The sequence below is a fragment of the Merops nubicus genome, unplaced genomic scaffold (genome assembly GCF_000691845.1).
Source record: "Merops nubicus isolate BGI_N331 unplaced genomic scaffold, ASM69184v1 scaffold2941, whole genome shotgun sequence".
NCBI lineage: Eukaryota > Metazoa > Chordata > Aves > Coraciiformes > Meropidae > Merops > Merops nubicus.
In genome coordinates this window covers 5,338-22,518 of record NW_008588826.1, presented here as the reverse complement: position 1 = coordinate 22,518, position 17,181 = coordinate 5,338, and the positions used below count along the sequence as shown (strand labels likewise).

The following is a 17,181-nucleotide window of genomic DNA, read 5'->3' as shown; positions in this document are numbered from 1 at the left end:
CTGCTGAGCTAGAGAAGGTTGGTATTTCTGCTTCCCAGAAACATCTACCGGTATTGATGCTTCCAGGGGATGAGTGAGACAGTTGTCTTGCACTTAGAAAATGAAGCTTGTATAGGACTTGCCTAATAGAGTGGTTGTTTTGAAGTCCCAGTAGAAAGCTAAGTGCCTTTTAGAATATATTTAAATTAATGAAGGAATGAAAGGATGTTGGTGCTTACAATAGCAGAAAGCTGTTCTTAACGATATAGAATAGTGGTTCAGAAGGGAACAGGTCTGACTACACCATTACATAAGAAACAAGGAGAAAAGAAACCAAGTTTGCTTGAAGATAAAAAACTGTGTTTATAGAAGAGGAAGATAAGCTGAGAAATCATCTTATGTTGTGGCAGTTTCTGGACTATCAGAGTGAAGATTGTCTAATTAGCAAGAGGGTTTTGTGCGTTTGTTTGTTGGTTTGTTTTTTTGTAACAGCTGAGGATTTCAAATGAGAAAAGTAGCTGTTACATAATATTTAGCACTGAAACATCCCCAGGTTTTTGTGCAACTCCCTTGGCATGGAGTCAAGTAGGGATAAAGTACTTATGTTTCCATGTTTCATAAAATGATTTTTTCAACACGCTGAATGGTTCTGGGGTCTCGGGGGAACAATCTCGGCGAGACTGACAGTGGAGTTGCATCATAAGGCTGCCATCTCAATGGAAATGGGAATAAGCAGACAACTTCCATTAGAGGCCACCGTTGAGATTACAGCAGCGTGTCGGAAGTGCTGTTTACGTTCCAAAGAGTAATTGCACATCAGTAGAACATCTCCCACTTTCCTGCACGGTGGAAATAGTCGATATTGGCTTGGCGACGGAAGGGAAGTGAATTGCATACTACAAGTGGGAAAAGCTTTAGACCCGTGTTTCTGTCTCATGGCATGTTCTTTGTGAAATACTTCCTTGCGGAGGACTTTAAAAGCACGCACACTTCTATTCTCAATTATTTACAGCCTTAGACATTTTCCAAGTTTTGAAAAAAAGTTACTATTCTGTTATTTTTTTTTCTGATGCACTTTTAAAGCCAAGGTTTTTCAAACGTCAGCTGCTTGCTTGGGGAAACCATTCCACTGCCTATTAAATTTTACTGTGAAGTGTCTTTATCACAAAAGTCGGATTTTTCTTCATTTCTTCCTGCTATGCTTAGATCTTTCTCGTTACTTTAACCCACAAAATTCCTAGCTTCCCATCTTCAAATGTTTTTAGAATTTTTATAAGCTGGTTTTGTGTCCTCTTCATTTTAGGTTTCTCAGTGTCCTTAGACGTCTGCCCTGTGAATCCTCATATTATTTTCCCACATTAAGATGATTGACACCAAATGCACAGTCCTAAAAGGATTCTTTCCTTGTACACATATGTATCTCTTCTGCTTATGCTTCTGCCTGTGTAGTCTAATCTCTCATTTGGTAATTTGTTGCCAAAGCAGGTAGTAAATTTCTGTTTCATAAATATCTTTCACAGGTCATTTCTGACAATTTTTGCCCTGCCCTGATGACAGAATGCAAGTTAGCTAATTTAAACTCTTAAGACACATTAGCACAGAGGAATGATAAAAATGTTTATTGGGTAGTGGAAAGCTTCTAGGTTAATGGTTGTGCATTTAAAGGTGATTGTAAGGAAGGTCAGGCTGAAAGACAAGAGTACCTGGGTGATCTCTGCACCCAAGGAAAACCCATGGTAGCCTGTGACTGCTGTAATGAGGCCTAGGGCCACTGGCAGTTGGCATCTTTCAGCTCCTCTCCCTTGTGTTGGAAGGCTGGACCACCATGAAGCAGCTCCAAGGTGGGTAACAGTGCAAGGGCTGATTTTAAACCACAGCTGCGTGTTGTTCTCTGTCTTTGCCAAGTGTTGGCATTGCTGCCTCCCCGAGTGCTCCTTTTTGGGAGGGCACAGGCTCAAGGGCATGCGCTTCATGCAGCCCTTTGTAATTGTACAAGTGCTGCCAGACCTATTACAGCTTATATGCACTTTGCTTTTTTTGTACGAGTGTGAATGAGCCTGCAGAATATGAGACAATAAATATGTCCATTTTCTTAATTCCTGTCTGATCTATTTGCTTATGTTTTTCAAGATGAGTCTTCTTTTTACCTCCAGTTCAGATTGCTGCCTTCCTAAGTCCTGGTGTGGCATTTGTCTTTTTTCTTAGGCATTCAGGATATTTTCCCAGTCTGAATTTCCTTAGCCTATTCCTCAGAGCATTTTCCAGTGAGATCATTAGTGAAAAAGGTAGAGAGAAACTTTTTAGCAAGGCCTGTAGTGACAGGACAAGGGACAAACATTTTAAACTGAGACCAGATTTAGATTGGATGTAAGGAAGAAATATTTTTACAATGGGCATTGTGAGGCACTGGTACAGGTTGCACTCAGAAGTTGTGGATGCCCCTTCATTGAAAGTGCTCAAGGTCAGACTGGATGGGTCTTTAAGCAACCTGACCTAGTGAAAGATGTCCCTGCCTATCAGAGAAGAGTTGGACTAAATTAAATTTAAAGGTCTCCTCCATTCCAAAGCATTCTGTGATTCAGTCCTGACAATATTTTGACCTATTTGACAGGTATTTGGGTGTTGGAATTGATGTCTGTTCATTGTTCACCAGTGTAATGTTTAATGTCCTGCTCAAGTTACCTGAATTCAGTTCTTTCGTCTTTTTGTCAGTCCAGCAAGAACTGGGCTGAAACTGTTTTATCTCTGGATACTAAAGCATGATTAAACTGTACAGATTCTCACTGTCTCTTTTGTCAGCCTAGGAGGACACTTATGGGAAACTTCTTAGTGCATCTTGGGTTTCTGTCATATGCTTCTGGTTCAGAGGAATGCTTTGTGCCGTGTTTGCTTCGCTAGAAGAAGGAAGCATTTCAATTTCAAACCATTGGAGAGAGTGCATTCTGCAAACCAAACTTTTTTACCTTGCTGCATTACTCTCCTTGATGGCATATTGATTTACTTTACTCAGCCAGCTGGGCCAGACCCAACTTTCTTCTCAGCTATGTGTCTCAGCATCTTGCAATTTCACAATTGCATATTTCTTAAGCAGAACTCAGACTTGTTCCTCAGTGTTGGGATGAAGCTCTGTAACTGCAAGTTCTTCCTGTGCATTTCTTTTGGGCTCATAATGAGCAAAGGTGGCACAGATACACCTGAGGCACCCGGGTGTTGAACAACTTCTCAGCAGTGCGTGGGATTTCTGTTTCTACAGCACCCTTCTGCTTTCCAATGCTGTGTCATGCAAATGGACAGGACTGGGCACAGAGATGAGTTTGAAAGTTTACTGTGGAGGTTCTTGAGTGCTCTTCTCTGCAAAGATTATGTTGAGGATGTGCAGGGAAGGTCTCTCCAGCCATTACATTTCCTTCTGATGGTTTCTTTCTTTAGATAACAGCAGCACGAAGCTTGGTGTTCAGAGTATGTGCTAATTGTCTAACCATGGACATTTGAGTTCAGGCAAAATTTCATTCTGTTTCTTCAAGAAAAGCAGTTTAATGCGGTCCAGTGTGATGGTGATATTTGCCAAGACGGTTAGAGTGGTCAGAAGGTATGGTCTGAGCTCCTAAGCTGATCTGACTAATCACGGTTACCAGAGGGTTTAACCATCTCAGTCAGGTCTGAGTGTCAGGTGAGCATAAGAATCAGTGAGATGGGAGATGTGGGAATGGAAGGCATTGAGAGGAAAAGTGGGCAGCACCCTCACATTCCCTGACAGCTTTTGAGCTTTATTAGCCAACTCAGTCCCTCCTGAGGTTTTAGCATCTCTCTGATGCTGGGAGAGGCAGACCTGCCATGCTCCTGGCCGTTTGCTTCCCATGTGTTGGCAACTAACTGACTCCCTTGAGCCAGCTCAGCTCACTAAACGTCCAGAAAATTAACTGTTTATAAAAATGCGAGTTCTCCGACTGTCTCAGCAGATCAGCTCAGCACTAGAGCCAGTTCTGGAGGGCAGCTGGGTGTCTCTCCTAGGAGCAAGCCTCAGACTGGCCACGGGCCTGTGAAACAGCCACCTGTCCTAGCTCCTTCTCCTAGACTGAGGTTTGGCGTTTGATCAATGCCTTTAGATTATCTCTAAACCTAAGAAAAATAGAATCCCCTGATTTAGCTGCACCTAGATTTCTCCCAGTGTAGATGAAGCTCCAGTGGTGTGTTACAAAAGCAGCTTTGACATTCATGCTTCCTTTTTGATAGAGTAGTTATTACATTTTTAAGTAACAACTTATATTGTACACGGCTGTGTTATTTACAGATTTTATATTGCTAGCCCAGAACACTAAATTTAGTATTCAGATACTGTGATACTTTTTGTACTGTTAAAGCATGAATTCTCAGTCTGAGAAATAGTGACATTTTCCCAGTTTCTATTGCTAGAGGTTGGTCATACAGGACTGTCCTCAGCAGAAGACAGCACTGTAGTTCATATCAACAGTTCTGCTTTTATGCAGTAATAATTAAAAGAAAGAATTATGTATTTATTTACTAGCCAATTATCCAATTTTTTAAGATTGGTCTTCACTGGAAGATAAAACGAAGAAAAAATGCAAAAGAAAATTAAGTCATTAATGTACTCTTTGCTTCTAGCTTTCACTTCATTTGATTGTAAATTGTTTGCAGTAAAATTGCAAATTAGTAGCTTGGATAAAGCTCTATAAAATCCTTCAATATCAGATTTAAATGAGGAGGAATTGGGCCTCTAACCTTCATGGAGTATAACTGTAGCTGGATGCATTCCTAGGGGCTAATTATCCATTCCTCCATATCATTTGCTTGAACTCTCAATTGTTCACTGTTTAGTGCACATTGGGTGGATGCTGGAAAATGCCTGAAATGATGTGAGATGGAAATTCAGGCAGGGAGAAGCTCTCTGTACCAAACATGGATGTCAGAAGACATGCTGCATCCCACAGCAAGCTTCTGAACGAGAGCAGTTCTCAAAAATACATGTTCCTTTCTCAGAGTAGAGTAAAATTTATACCTTGAGCTGGCAGAAAGACAGACAAGTGCTACACTGAAAGCATATTTTCTACGTTTTGTAAGACGAGCAGGTTGAAACAGCCGTCGCTTCTGGAAAGGAAAAATATCACAAGAGCTTCACCATCGGTTGTCTCTGTGCCTCTTACCTAGGCACAGGGGAAGTATCCTAAAATGCAGAAAAGGTAAATTTTGGTTTAGTGAGAGATATTAATGCCGTTACTTCATTTATTCTATGACTGAGATAATTTCTTCTTATTTAGCACACAGCTAAAAGAACTTTCTCCCATTTGCAGGCCTGTGAAGCGATGTCTTTTGTCTTGCCTGTATTGCTTTTGTCAAAAGCCAGTGATAGGAAGAAGAATCTTTACAGGCAATATTCTGAATTTTTAGAGAACAGCCATGAAGGGAGAGATATTCTTTAACAGAAGGTCTGTTGGGGGTGTGGTGGCTGTGGCCAGCCTGGAGGGAAAGGCGCATCTGCATGTGTTCGTTCTAGCCGGATGTATGGGAAGAGGGCGTTCCTGTGATGCAGAAAATTTAAGCTCTCGTTTGTGTGCATAAATAACTGGATTCAGGTATTAATTAGAGAACATAATTGGTTTGGAGAGTGGAAGATTAAAGGAACTCTTGTCTTCCTGTCAGAACAATTTTGCCTGTGTTACACTGTCTCATAAATCAGATTGCATAATAGGGGTATTGTGTGGATTTTCTAAGAGCAAATCAGCATATGCAGATATTTAGACCTATGAGTGGGTTTGGGTTTTTGGTTGTTTGTGGCTTTTTGTGGTTTGTGTTGGTGGGGGGGTTTTTTTTGTTTGTTTTTTGTTTTTAATTCTCTGGTACATTCCTTTTGCCTATGGAAGAGCTTCTGCTTCCTTTACTGACAGGTTTTACTGCCTTTTTACACTACATGGTGGCTCCTATGAGGTATTAGTCCGGTTGTCAGTGGGGAAGGTTTCTTTACCTCAGGCATTTGAAATACACTGCTAGTCAGGTGTCTTCCTTTTAGGACTTGAGCCTTTGCCTAATTCTAACTTAATTTCCCTGATCCAGTGATCTTTCAGCCTGGAAAGGATAAGCAGCGACACTCATCTGTTGTCATCTTTGTTCAAGCCATGGGGAAGTGCAGTAGTTGCTATTCTGTTCTGTTTGTAAATGACCGAGCAAGAGCAAAATCCTTGAATAGAATGAGCAAAAATAAAAACAAAACTGTGAGGCAAATCCCATTTGTCTTTCTCACTGGGTAAATGCAGCCATACAGTCTGTGAATATGGTATACACAGAGCTTGGGCTGTGTATGGATGAGAATGTATTTGCAAGGAGGGGAGGTCACCTGCAATTGTTAACAGTATCATGAAACTGAAATTGAATGGGGAAAAAAGTTATGGGGATTTAGGGTTGATTTTTGTTGGTTTGAGTGTTTGGTTTTTGTGTCGGGTTCTTTTTTATGATTTTTTTGTTTTGCATCTTTCATCAGAGATGAAGGTGTCTGATCTGGGTAAATGCAGCCATACAGTCTGTGAATATGGTATACACAGAGCTTGGGCTGTGTATAGATGAGAAGGTATTTGCAAGGAGGGGAGGTCACCTGCAATTGTTAACAGTATCATGAAACTGAAATTAAATGGGGAAAAAAGTTATGGGGATTTAGGGTTGATTTTTGTTGGTTTGAGTGTTTGGTTTTTGTGTCGGGTTTTTTTTTAATGATTTTTTTGTTTTGCAGAGATGAAGATGTCTGATCCGTGGCTTTGTTGCTTTGGACACAGTTTGTATTCTTATTGATAGTTGTTTATCCTTTTGAATTATGTTGTTTTAACACTATGCAGAAGCCAAGTCTCAGAGAAGTGCTGGATGTCCCTGTTTTCATTTTTTTTTTTTAAATTGGATCTATCGTGTCACTACAACAGTTCAATTTCATCCGTGCCAGGGTGGTATATCCTCTATGAAGTCACATCGTACGCTGGCTCTGGAGCTTGTATTGCTTACGCTGTCACTGCACATTAAGAATTAGTGAGCAGTGCACACGAGATTATTTTAGACATGGTTTCCATCTTGTTCCTAACGTCCCCTGACAGAGCGTGCTGCCCCAGCTGCGCGGGGAGCTCGTACCGGAAGGAACGTCGGCCGCTGCTGTGAAGTTTGGAATATAGGTTCATTTACTTATTTTTACAGCGCGGGGAGCTCGTACCGGAAGGAACGGAAGGAACGTCGGCCGCTGCTGTTAAGTTTGGAATATAGGTTCAATTACTTATTTTTACTGAGCTTTATGAAACAAGCATCTGTTGGGATGATAGTTTTTGCCCAGAGGTGAATCTGTCTAGAGGCTCATCACCAAAACTAACTTCCAAATTCTGCACAGATTTAGAAAACCATGTATCACCCGTGTTTCATAATAAGGATTGTTTTCAAACTTGCCTTTACACACTAGATTTCCTAAGAGCAAGAAAACGTGATTTTTAAAGAAAATACTATCATCTTTTGGCGGCTAAAAGCAGAAGGGAGAATGCTTGAGGAGTATGAAATTAGACAATGCTTGTTGCTCAGTTGTTTGTGAAATTTAAACGTGATTTTTAAAGAAAATACTATCATCTTTTGGCGGCTAAAAGCAGAAGGGAGAATGCTTGATTGCTTGTTGCTCAGTTGTTCGTGAAATTTGTGGTAGACCAGTCTGTGCTTACACAGGAGGCTCGATCCTATTGCTGTTGGAGCATTTGAGTCATCTGTGGACTGCGGATGGACAAACTTTAGATCTTTTATGTTGAAGCAGACAAATGCATGATTTTTTTCCGAGTGCTCTGTATTTGCTTCTGATCTGTCTTATGTGTCTCCTGTACATCTGATATCTGCTGGGTGGTATGAAAAAGAGACTAGCTTGCCAACTCAGATCTTGGGGTCCAACAAGAGAAAGAAGCTGGCTATGGCAGTTTCAAGCAGAGGAGAAGCCTGTGAAAGCAGAAAGATGAGGAAGATTTAAAAAGTGAGGAAAACAGGGATATGAATGGTAAAATATGAGAAGAAAAACATGGGGAACAGGACAAAGGAGGAAGTGAAACATAAGGAAGCTGAAATGCGAGTGTCAAAGAAAGGAGAAAATGAAGGAACCAAACAGAGGAAGACAGAAAGATTATGTAGTTGTCAAGCCTTTCTTAAAATATGTAAACCCAGAAGTGTTTCAAGATGGGAATGTGTATGTACAGAAATAAACATGTAGTTTGAGCCTTTTTAAATATAGGCTGTAGTTTTGAATTTTTCAACTCAAATTGGAGACCTGTGGACTTAGTGGAGTCATATCCCATTAGTAATACTAACATATGGCCACATTAGTGATATCTCACATAGACATTCCTCTATCTTATTGTTCCTCTGCCCTGGGTTGTCCCTGTTCTGCCAAATGGCCAACAGTGATAAACAGTGAGGTCTCAAGAGCTTGTTCTGCTGGTAAATGACTGCCTGTGAACAGGTGAATCCAGACAGATCTGTTAGCTGGTTTTGAAATGTAAAAATGTGTGCGAGACTAAAGGGTGGACATGAGGAACATTGTGTTACTATGTTGTTTTTGTTGGAATAGAAGTATTTGAAGCTTGTTTGAAGCTTGGCTGTAGTCAACAGAATGGGAAAGACAGCATTCAGTGCATGCCTAAAGCATGTACTAAATGGGCAATAGAAGTACCAACAAAAAAAAAAATCAAGAAACCTTTTTTCTGGGCACAACATAACTTGTTTCTATAAAACTTGTTTGTTTGGAAAAATGTGTATGCCAGTTAATTGCAACATTCACTCCTGTCAACTGAGAATTGACAGGAGGAACACCAAAGCAGACAAGTAGCAGCAAACTGTCTGAAGGCACATTCTTGGAGCTCTGTCTAGTCTGCAGCTTTTGAGTTTTTCCTTTTTCCAAACTATAATGTGAAAATGTAACATCAGCAATGAAAAATATCAGGAAACTTAAATCAAATGACAGTTTGAAAAGAGAGAGGAATGTAGTACTTGGATCTTCTGTGTATCAGGGTAAAGAAAACATGTTTTATATTGTCTGTGTATATGCAAAGCTGTGGTGTTATTAGAAACTCATTTCAAACTGAGAAGCTCAAAATAAAACTCCCATTTAGGAACAGTTGTACTGCTCAGTTTACCACACTGATATTTACAGCCGACTAATCTGAATCTCTCCATCCCTTAGAAATTGCCAGTCCTCTCGAAGGTGTGAGCATCTTCCCACACTGTCAGATTTGAATATTTAATCTAGAGAATGAAATTGAGTTGAAATGCAACTACTTTGGCAATAGAAACTGCCTTTGAAGTTCTTGGATCTTCTACATTCCATGTTTCCTATTTTAAATTAAAAGAACAAAGCACTCTCAAATAGCACACTGTAAGCAGCCTGTGAAACCTGCATCTCCCACATCTGGCTGGCTGACGTAAGGAGCCAGACAGAAGGATGTCCAGGGGCATATCATTCATCTTCCATAAAACAACTTGCCCTAGGGAAGAGGACTTCATGCAAGTCAGAGCTAACGTGGTCGGTTGTATCTTCAATTACAGGGCTTAAGACTAAAGAAGACTAAAGACTATGAAGACTAAAGGCTTAATGAAGTGAGGGTGATGAAATACTCCACACTAGCAATGGCTAGCAATTGTATGACTTAACAGTTATGATCTCTTGGAGAGAAAAAGCCTCATATTAATTACACCTGCCTTTCTTTGAATTTCATGGATCATTTCTGAAACCGCTAACGTACACCTTCCATGCTTTTTCGCTGTCCATAGACCGTGATCTCTCCCAGCTTCTAGGCAACAAGATTCATGATCCTGCTTAAACTGTGAAGCTCCTTAGGATGTTCTTGTTTTGCAGGCATGAAGCAGCCCAGGCCAGATGAGGTTTATGACATTAAAAGCTTCATACTGGAAAAAATAGGGAATTGAAATCAACTCGAAACTTATCTAATTGCACCAGGTCTACAATATTATTTTCAGTCTTGATTCAGAGCGAAAATCGTTTTAGCAACACTGATGATAAATCTTTCACTCTGGGATGAATGATGTCTTCTTATCTTCATGTGGAACATCCAGTGTTAAGACCTGAAGTTGTGCTGTTCCGTGCAGAATGTGGCAAGAAGTACAGTGTAGATTCCAGCACCGCAGTGGTGCAGAAGACAGATACCTCAGCTTACCTTTCACCAGAACTATTGCTGCCATATAGGGTTGGACAAAATCAGCTTCTGAGCAGGTACAAGGTGGTTAAGTTAGAAATAAGCAAGGCAGAGGTGAGGACAAAGGAGAGCTGGAGGATGCCTTTGGCCAAGTCTCAGCTGTCCTGTACAGTGCGTAGTTTTGAAACACCGCTGGATTCTTCTGTGCTGCCAAAGCTTTTGAGTGGCAACCTCTGTGATTGATTTCTGCCATCCCTACTTGGTGAGGAGATTCTATCCCAGCTTTGTTATGACTTTGTAGGACACTTATGTCTCATCCAGGCTAGAGCAATGCTGTATAGATGGGCATAAAGCCACTGGTCCTCAGGCAACTGCAGTCGCTCGGAGCGCTGCAGCATTTCGGCAGCGTGGGCTCGTGGCAGCACAATGCGCCGTTTCTTCTCCCTGAAGTAGCGCTACAGCTGCTGGGCCATTCGGCAGTCTGAACAGGGAGCAAGGGCCTGTCCTGCCTGCCAACGTTTTGGTGACACCTGGTTTGTCAGACTATCTGTGTCAGACAAGATCTGCAACAGTTTTTACATGAAAACATCTGTTGCATTTATAAACCTGCGCTGATGCTTGAAGAGGTGTTTGAAAAACTGTACATGCCATTTTTCGATGAAGTTTGAAACTCGTGTGTATCATATAGATCATGCACTTCATGTACAATCATAAACATCATACATCATAACAAAATACTAAACTTCACCACACAGCATGTGTATCTTTGAAAAATGCCAGGGATCAAGGTTGTAGATAAAATGGCAGGACAGGGAAAGAAAATATTATTCACATTTTTTAGTAAAGAATCAGTTGTCAGCATGCTTGGATATTACCCTTGAAGTGATTAATAGTTGTTTGGTCAGAGTGACTCAAGTAATTACTGGCAGGTTTTTCTTTTTTATTGTTATAATCTTGTTGTTTTGCCTATTTAATAACAGAATTTCATGATTTCTTTTTCTGAATGATGCAGGTGTTGACTTGCTGGTAGAAAATTTTGGTCTGACTGATAGCAAGAGATTGGTATTTCTTTTAAACTGGATTCCATAAGCCAACAAGAAGAACCTCTCCATAACCCTGCTGAAATAGTTTGAAGGTATACAAACTTGTTTTCCTCTGGCAGCGAATCTGTAGTGGTGTCAGGTGAATTCTGGTTTGCTGCTGCTTTTTGGATGGGGTCTGGTTGCTGATTACAAATCAGGAATGAGGGATGCTGTAGGAGAGGGTTTGTTGAAGGCTGTGCCTGCACTAGCAGTTAACACTGCGCAGCAGGAGCAGAGCTGTAGCACCGATTCGCTGTTCCTGAAGACCTCGTGTCCACATGAATGTGGTTTTGAGGTGTTGGACTAGCTCTGTTTTAGTCCCACGTGCTCCACTAATGGCTCGAGCTACTGCTCCAGGTTTAGTTACACCCTGAAGGAATCCTGTTCATGGACAGCACTGTGCTCTGTTGGGGGAGCTGCTGACCTGAACTACAAACGTGTCAGACAGAAGCTGCTAAATATCTGGTCTTGGCTCTTAAATAAGTAAACTGAGACCGTAAGAAGAGGCTGATGGAGGAAGTGGCAGTACTACTTCTGACTTACTGTTAGCTAAAAATCAAGGTCCACTAAGAATAATACCTATTAATTTTTTCTTTAATTTTATTGACTTGGCCTCAGATATAAGAGAAAATGAGGGAGCTCTTTCTGGGGCTAGAACAAAAACAGGACTCAGCATTAAAACAAGGGTAAGCTGCTAGAAACACTACTGCAATTATCTTTCTAGGATAGCTGCAGGTATTTTGACATAGCCTACAGTGACTAAGCCACTAGATTCAAGAAGTGCCTGTATATTTAGAGAATAAAAGTTATAGTCATATACTACTATTCTTAAATGTTTTTATTTTAAAAAAAAAAACTCTCTCCACCCACCTTAAAATAAAAAATCTTATTACAAAAAATTAAGATGTTTCCTAAACAGTCTCAGTTGGAGCATGTGCTGCCAAACTGAAGACTTCATACTAAGTGAACTAGGTTATTATGGTGAGTGAGTCAACTTAAAGGGGGCAATAAGGAGACGGTAAAACACAGCTGCTTGAACAGTTTCTTACATGAGGTGTTTACTACAGACCCATTTTTGAAATGCTGTCACATAAATTAACAAATTTCTGCTTACTGAACTATGTTGTTCAGGTGTCTCATAAGCAACATAACTCCTACAAACCTAAACAGACTTTTCACAAAATAGAAGTCTCTAGAGCGCTAACAAAATTAACTTTGTGAGGTTGTTTTGTCGGAGGGAAAAAGCCTTTTTAAATTTTAAGCACCAAGTTGTTTTTTCTATTTAATGCAACAGTCTATCATATCTTGACTTTGCAGCCAGTAATTTTTTTTTTTTTAACCTCAGTCTGGCATGAAGGAAGCTGTACATGTGGTTTGCTTAACAGGTTCAAGTTATTCTGCATTAATTTGAACATGAGTTAGTGTTGGAACTACACTATCAACCTGAGAACTTCTTAATGCTGGTTAAGTACATTTTGCTCCTGGTCGTATTGGCTGCATAAAGTGCACTTAAACACAGCTTGAAGTGATTTGGATTTGTTAGTTTTCCTCTTCTGCCCCGACTTGTACTTCTGCCCTCCAGCACAATGTTACTCCAAAATCTCTCATCCTCCTGCACTGTCAGGCCAGCGCTTTGCTCTCTGGAAACATCTTCTTGCAATTTCTACAAAGCATGGAAGAAAATTACATAAGCTTACAAGCTATTGCTCTGTTGTCTGCATTAAATATTCATATTTTTACCCCCCTATTTTCATCCCCTCTCACAAGGAGTTCAGCCCAGACTCACGTACCTTCTGTCATCAGTTGGGCCGAGTCCTGGCCTGCGTTCTCAGCAGAACAATGTGAAGTCCTGGCAATCTTTCACTGTCATTTTATGAGAAGATTAATTCTTCTTTTTTTTTACATAAATACTGAAGCATTCATAGCTTTTGTATGTTGGTACCTGCTGCAATTTTCCCCCCCCTTGCACACCAATTCAACAGATTTTTACAATTTGTAGCTGCTCACTTACTTTGTATGGCTTTTTAATCTCTGGAGGCCAGATGGAAGCATGATCCTTCAGCACTGCTTGCTTTGCATAGTTGGGACTTGGAACTACATTTGCATAGCACGTAGTCATAGATGTATAAGTATATAAATATTTTTCTTTTCCATCCCTGTATTGTCTAATGTTCTGGTTTGGTTTTCCTTAATGACAGCTTTTTACAGGGAAAACTGTCACAAGCAAGTAAATGCTGTGCCCTGACAGAAGAGTCTTACACAGAAGAAAACAGTGATTTTGGTCAAGGAGATCTGAGGGAAACTGACTCTCAAGTGGTAAGTTTCTGAGACAGCTGATGACCCACCTTTGTTTCAGGGGCACTGATGGATCTGCTCTTGGAATGAGCTGGAACGATGTGGGTTTTTTTTCAGAAGCTTTATTTCAAGCTCTTCTACAATCCAAACTTCGACTTTAGTTGTATCTATGGATTTATTCTCTGCTGTCAGACTACAATCGATTGAAATCCATAAATAATAAATATTGTTTCAGTTTGAGAATCAGTAACAGGATGGTATGGGAAGAAGTTTTATGCACTTGAGTGGCTTTTTATAGCTAGCTCCCTCCAGAGTCAAATCCCAACCTGTTCTCAGTGATAGGAAGCTCATGGCTTTCCTGCATGTTTGCTGAAGGCCATGTGACAAATCCTACATGGCAACTGAAGGAGAGGACACTCACACACCTGTTTGTGGAAGAGTTACATAAAAAGTCCTGCGACATATTTTAGCATCTACTAGTAAGCTGAGCAACTTGACCTGCTTTACCCTTTGTGGAATCTATGATATTAAATGAACAACAAGAAATGGGGGGGGAAAAAAAAAAAGCCATACTAACATGAAAAAACACATTTTATTGCACTTAAGTTATAAGAAAATAAAATTTCTAAGTGAATCAAACCATAGACACAATCCCTTTAAAGGTTGTTTTCCTCCATCATGTCAGGTTGTTACATAACTAAAATTAACCAGCTGGAATCTGATTGTTTTAAATCAGACTATAAATAAAACCAAAAAAAAAAAAAAGAGGAGGAAAAAAGATCGCCTAGGATACAGTGTTAAACCACTTTCACAGTTCAGCTTGAGTTGTGGCTCTTGGAGAATGAGGCAAACCATTTGACTCTTTCATTTCTCATTTTGTTTGCATGTGACATCTTTACAAAAACCTAAGTTTTTGCTCTGTCAGTTCCTCCCAGCAATAACTGTAACAGTTGTTTTTTTTCTCAAATACTGTAAAACACTAAGACTGACCAGCAACTTTATTTTCATTTTTGTATTTTATAATATTTTTTAAAAATTTTGTCAGTTTTTTTAATGTATGTTCATTCCATTCACCACAGCCCTCACAAAGAAAAATTTCCCCACAGAACAGGCTGCAATAGCTTTGTTCTAAGGAATGTGTTTTAATTTTGCCCAGAAAAAAAGAAAATAAGCTTTGCACACACACTCAATTCTTTATTTGCAGGCAAACTTCACTCTTAATTGTCTGAAACTCTTCCACTCTCAGCCTCTTAGAGGCACAGTTGGCTCAAGTTTCAGTGGCAAAAAGTCTTTTTCTGTAACCAAACTAGAGCAAATTTGGAATTCAGTCTGGGACTAAAACGTCACAGCAGAAAAAAAAAATAAAAAAAAATAATTTGCCTTTCTTTCTTTCATTTAGCAGCATAAATAAGTTTGGCCACTGGGAATACAGTACAGGGGTGGGACAACAATCCCGTAATTGAAGACCTACTTCTAGCACCAGCATTGCGAATTAAATCCATCAGAGGACTCTCAAAACCCAGGACAACTTGCCACCTCAGAGCAACTTATGCGTTGAAGAGTGTAGATGGAAGCAACAGTAAATAGATTAAACAGAGGCTAATACTGTGATTGACATTGGCAATGGTTGGCAAAAAAAAAAAAAGAGGAATAAAAGAAAAAAAAGAAAAAGCTCTGATAAAACTGTACAAAACAATTCACAGTAATATTTTAGCTTTTCCACACCAGGAATGGACTCTTTGTTTTTTTGTTTGCTGTTTTTTTTCACTGCGGATGCTCTCTAGTTTTTGAAAGTCAGTGACTGCTCATAGAGGTTGGAAGGGACCTCTGGAGGTTGTCTGGTCCAACCCCCTGCTCAGAGCGGGGCTAAGGGACAGCAGGTTGCTCGGAGGGGCTGCCGGGAGCCAGGGTGGCCCAGGGGTGCACGAGCAGGCTCGCCTGTGCAGCTTCTTGCAAGATCTTTGTGGTAAAATAACCTGTTAACAACTGTAATAATTTTTTTTTTTTTTTTTCCTCGCCTCCAAATTGCTCAAGGAGCAGCTGGAGTAAAGTAAAGAAATAATTGCACCTGGTTTCATTTTAAAAGTCGTATTTTTGCAAAGCTGCCCCGGTCAAAAGTGTAGCCTTTTTATGTGACGAGACAGCAAACGCCTCTCTTGTCAGTTATAGTTTGTCATCTTTGTCTTCTCCTTCGTAGTCTGTAGGTCTTTAGGATCTGTTGCCCCAAGCCAACATTCTGCACCACCAAGGACAAGGGATTTTTTTTCCTTTTTCTTTTTTTTTCTTTTTTCTTTTATTTTTCAGGGGGAGGGAAAGGAGAACATCGTCTGTACGTTTGGACAAATTCATCTTTCCGCCCTTCACTTCATATCCACGTCAAAGTCCAACACCAGCAGCTTTGTTTCCTCAGTCCCGTTGCGGCTCCCGACTGCACACACGAGCTTTGTGTTAGAAGCTCTGATCCGCCACACGACGCCTCCGCTTCCCCCGCTCTCCAATGTGACTAGATTTCGGATAAATTCACCCGTTTTCAAGTCCCAAAGTTTTACAGTCCCATCATCTGAGCTGGTAATTACAAAGTTCTTGTTGAACTGTAAACAGGTCACAGCGCTCTGATGCTTGTTGGGACCTGTAAGGGCAAACCACAACATTTTCATTTGTTGTTAGAAAGCAACGTCAGACAGCACTGCACAGAGCCATCTGCACACAGCTCTTTCTATCTAGATATGTTAACTCAGGTTTCGTACATCAAAAGGTGCTTCTGAGAAGCCAAAGCAGCTTTAGCAAAATTCCCCAGCATTTCCTTCTTTGTGACAGTGATCTTGTTTTGTTGTATATAAACAGTAGGGCAAGTGTGTACTTGGACATTCAGGAAAATGAACTTAACCATCCAGAATGAGGCAGCGACTGTAAGCATTTGTCTCCAAGTCCCTGTGAGGGGTTGTTATGAGATCGTTCTATCAGCAAGTATTGATAGCTATATACTAATGTATAAATATCTACTGTTAAAGCAGCAGCCTGCTTTACAGGGAAATTTAATTTTCTGCCTCAGCCAGTGATGCTGCCTATGGTACATGTGAATGAGACTTCTTTGAGGGGAGATACAAAACAATGTGTTCATGTGCATGATGCCCAAGTGGCAACTGTCAAAACTGAAACAAAAATCTTTCTTCTTACTGAAATCAAGAAAACATCTTCTGCTCACTTCTCTTGATTTATTGCAACAGACACTGTACTTTGCCTCCCAATCCAATTAATCAGTAGGCTCTGAAACATCCAAGTGACCCATAAATAAATATGTTGACTGACTGTTTTGAGATGTCATTTCCTACCTCGTTCTGTGGCTTATTAGGCTAATATACCCGTAGCTATTTGTTATCAGTCCAGACCATCTGCCTTTCATAATAGGCAAGTGATCTGAATAGATTTGATTAAATACATTTTGTTCTTCTAATTGAAAGATCACACGGCTGTCATCAGAAAAACATTTAAGTTTTAAATGGTCCACGCTTCTTTCTTTGTATGTAATTTTTAATTTTTTTTTAAGATGGAATCTGCAGCATGGATTACTGTAGGCAATTGGATTTACCTGAAGGTAGTTTGAGCTCACCTTGCAATGTCTGTAAACACTGTCCTGTTTTAATGTCCCAGATTTTGAC

The 17,181-nt window shown here is 40.2% G+C and overlaps 1 protein-coding gene across 1 annotated transcript in view; it reads right to left on the bottom strand.

Annotated features, from left to right (window-relative positions):
• Positions 1-15,540: 15,540 nt before the first annotated feature.
• LOC103781644 (F-box/WD repeat-containing protein 7-like) overlaps positions 15,541-17,181 on the bottom strand; it is a gene marked incomplete at its 5' end in the record, with an annotated part of 6,307 nt that continues 4,666 nt past the window's right edge. Inside the window, 2 exons of the mRNA XM_008949361.1 lie at positions 15,541-16,151; positions 17,133-17,181. The exon at positions 17,133-17,181 is cut by the window's right edge and continues 183 nt beyond it. Of these exons, the coding sequence (XP_008947609.1) occupies positions 15,883-16,151; positions 17,133-17,181 (318 nt within the window). The remainder of the gene's footprint in view (positions 16,152-17,132) is intronic.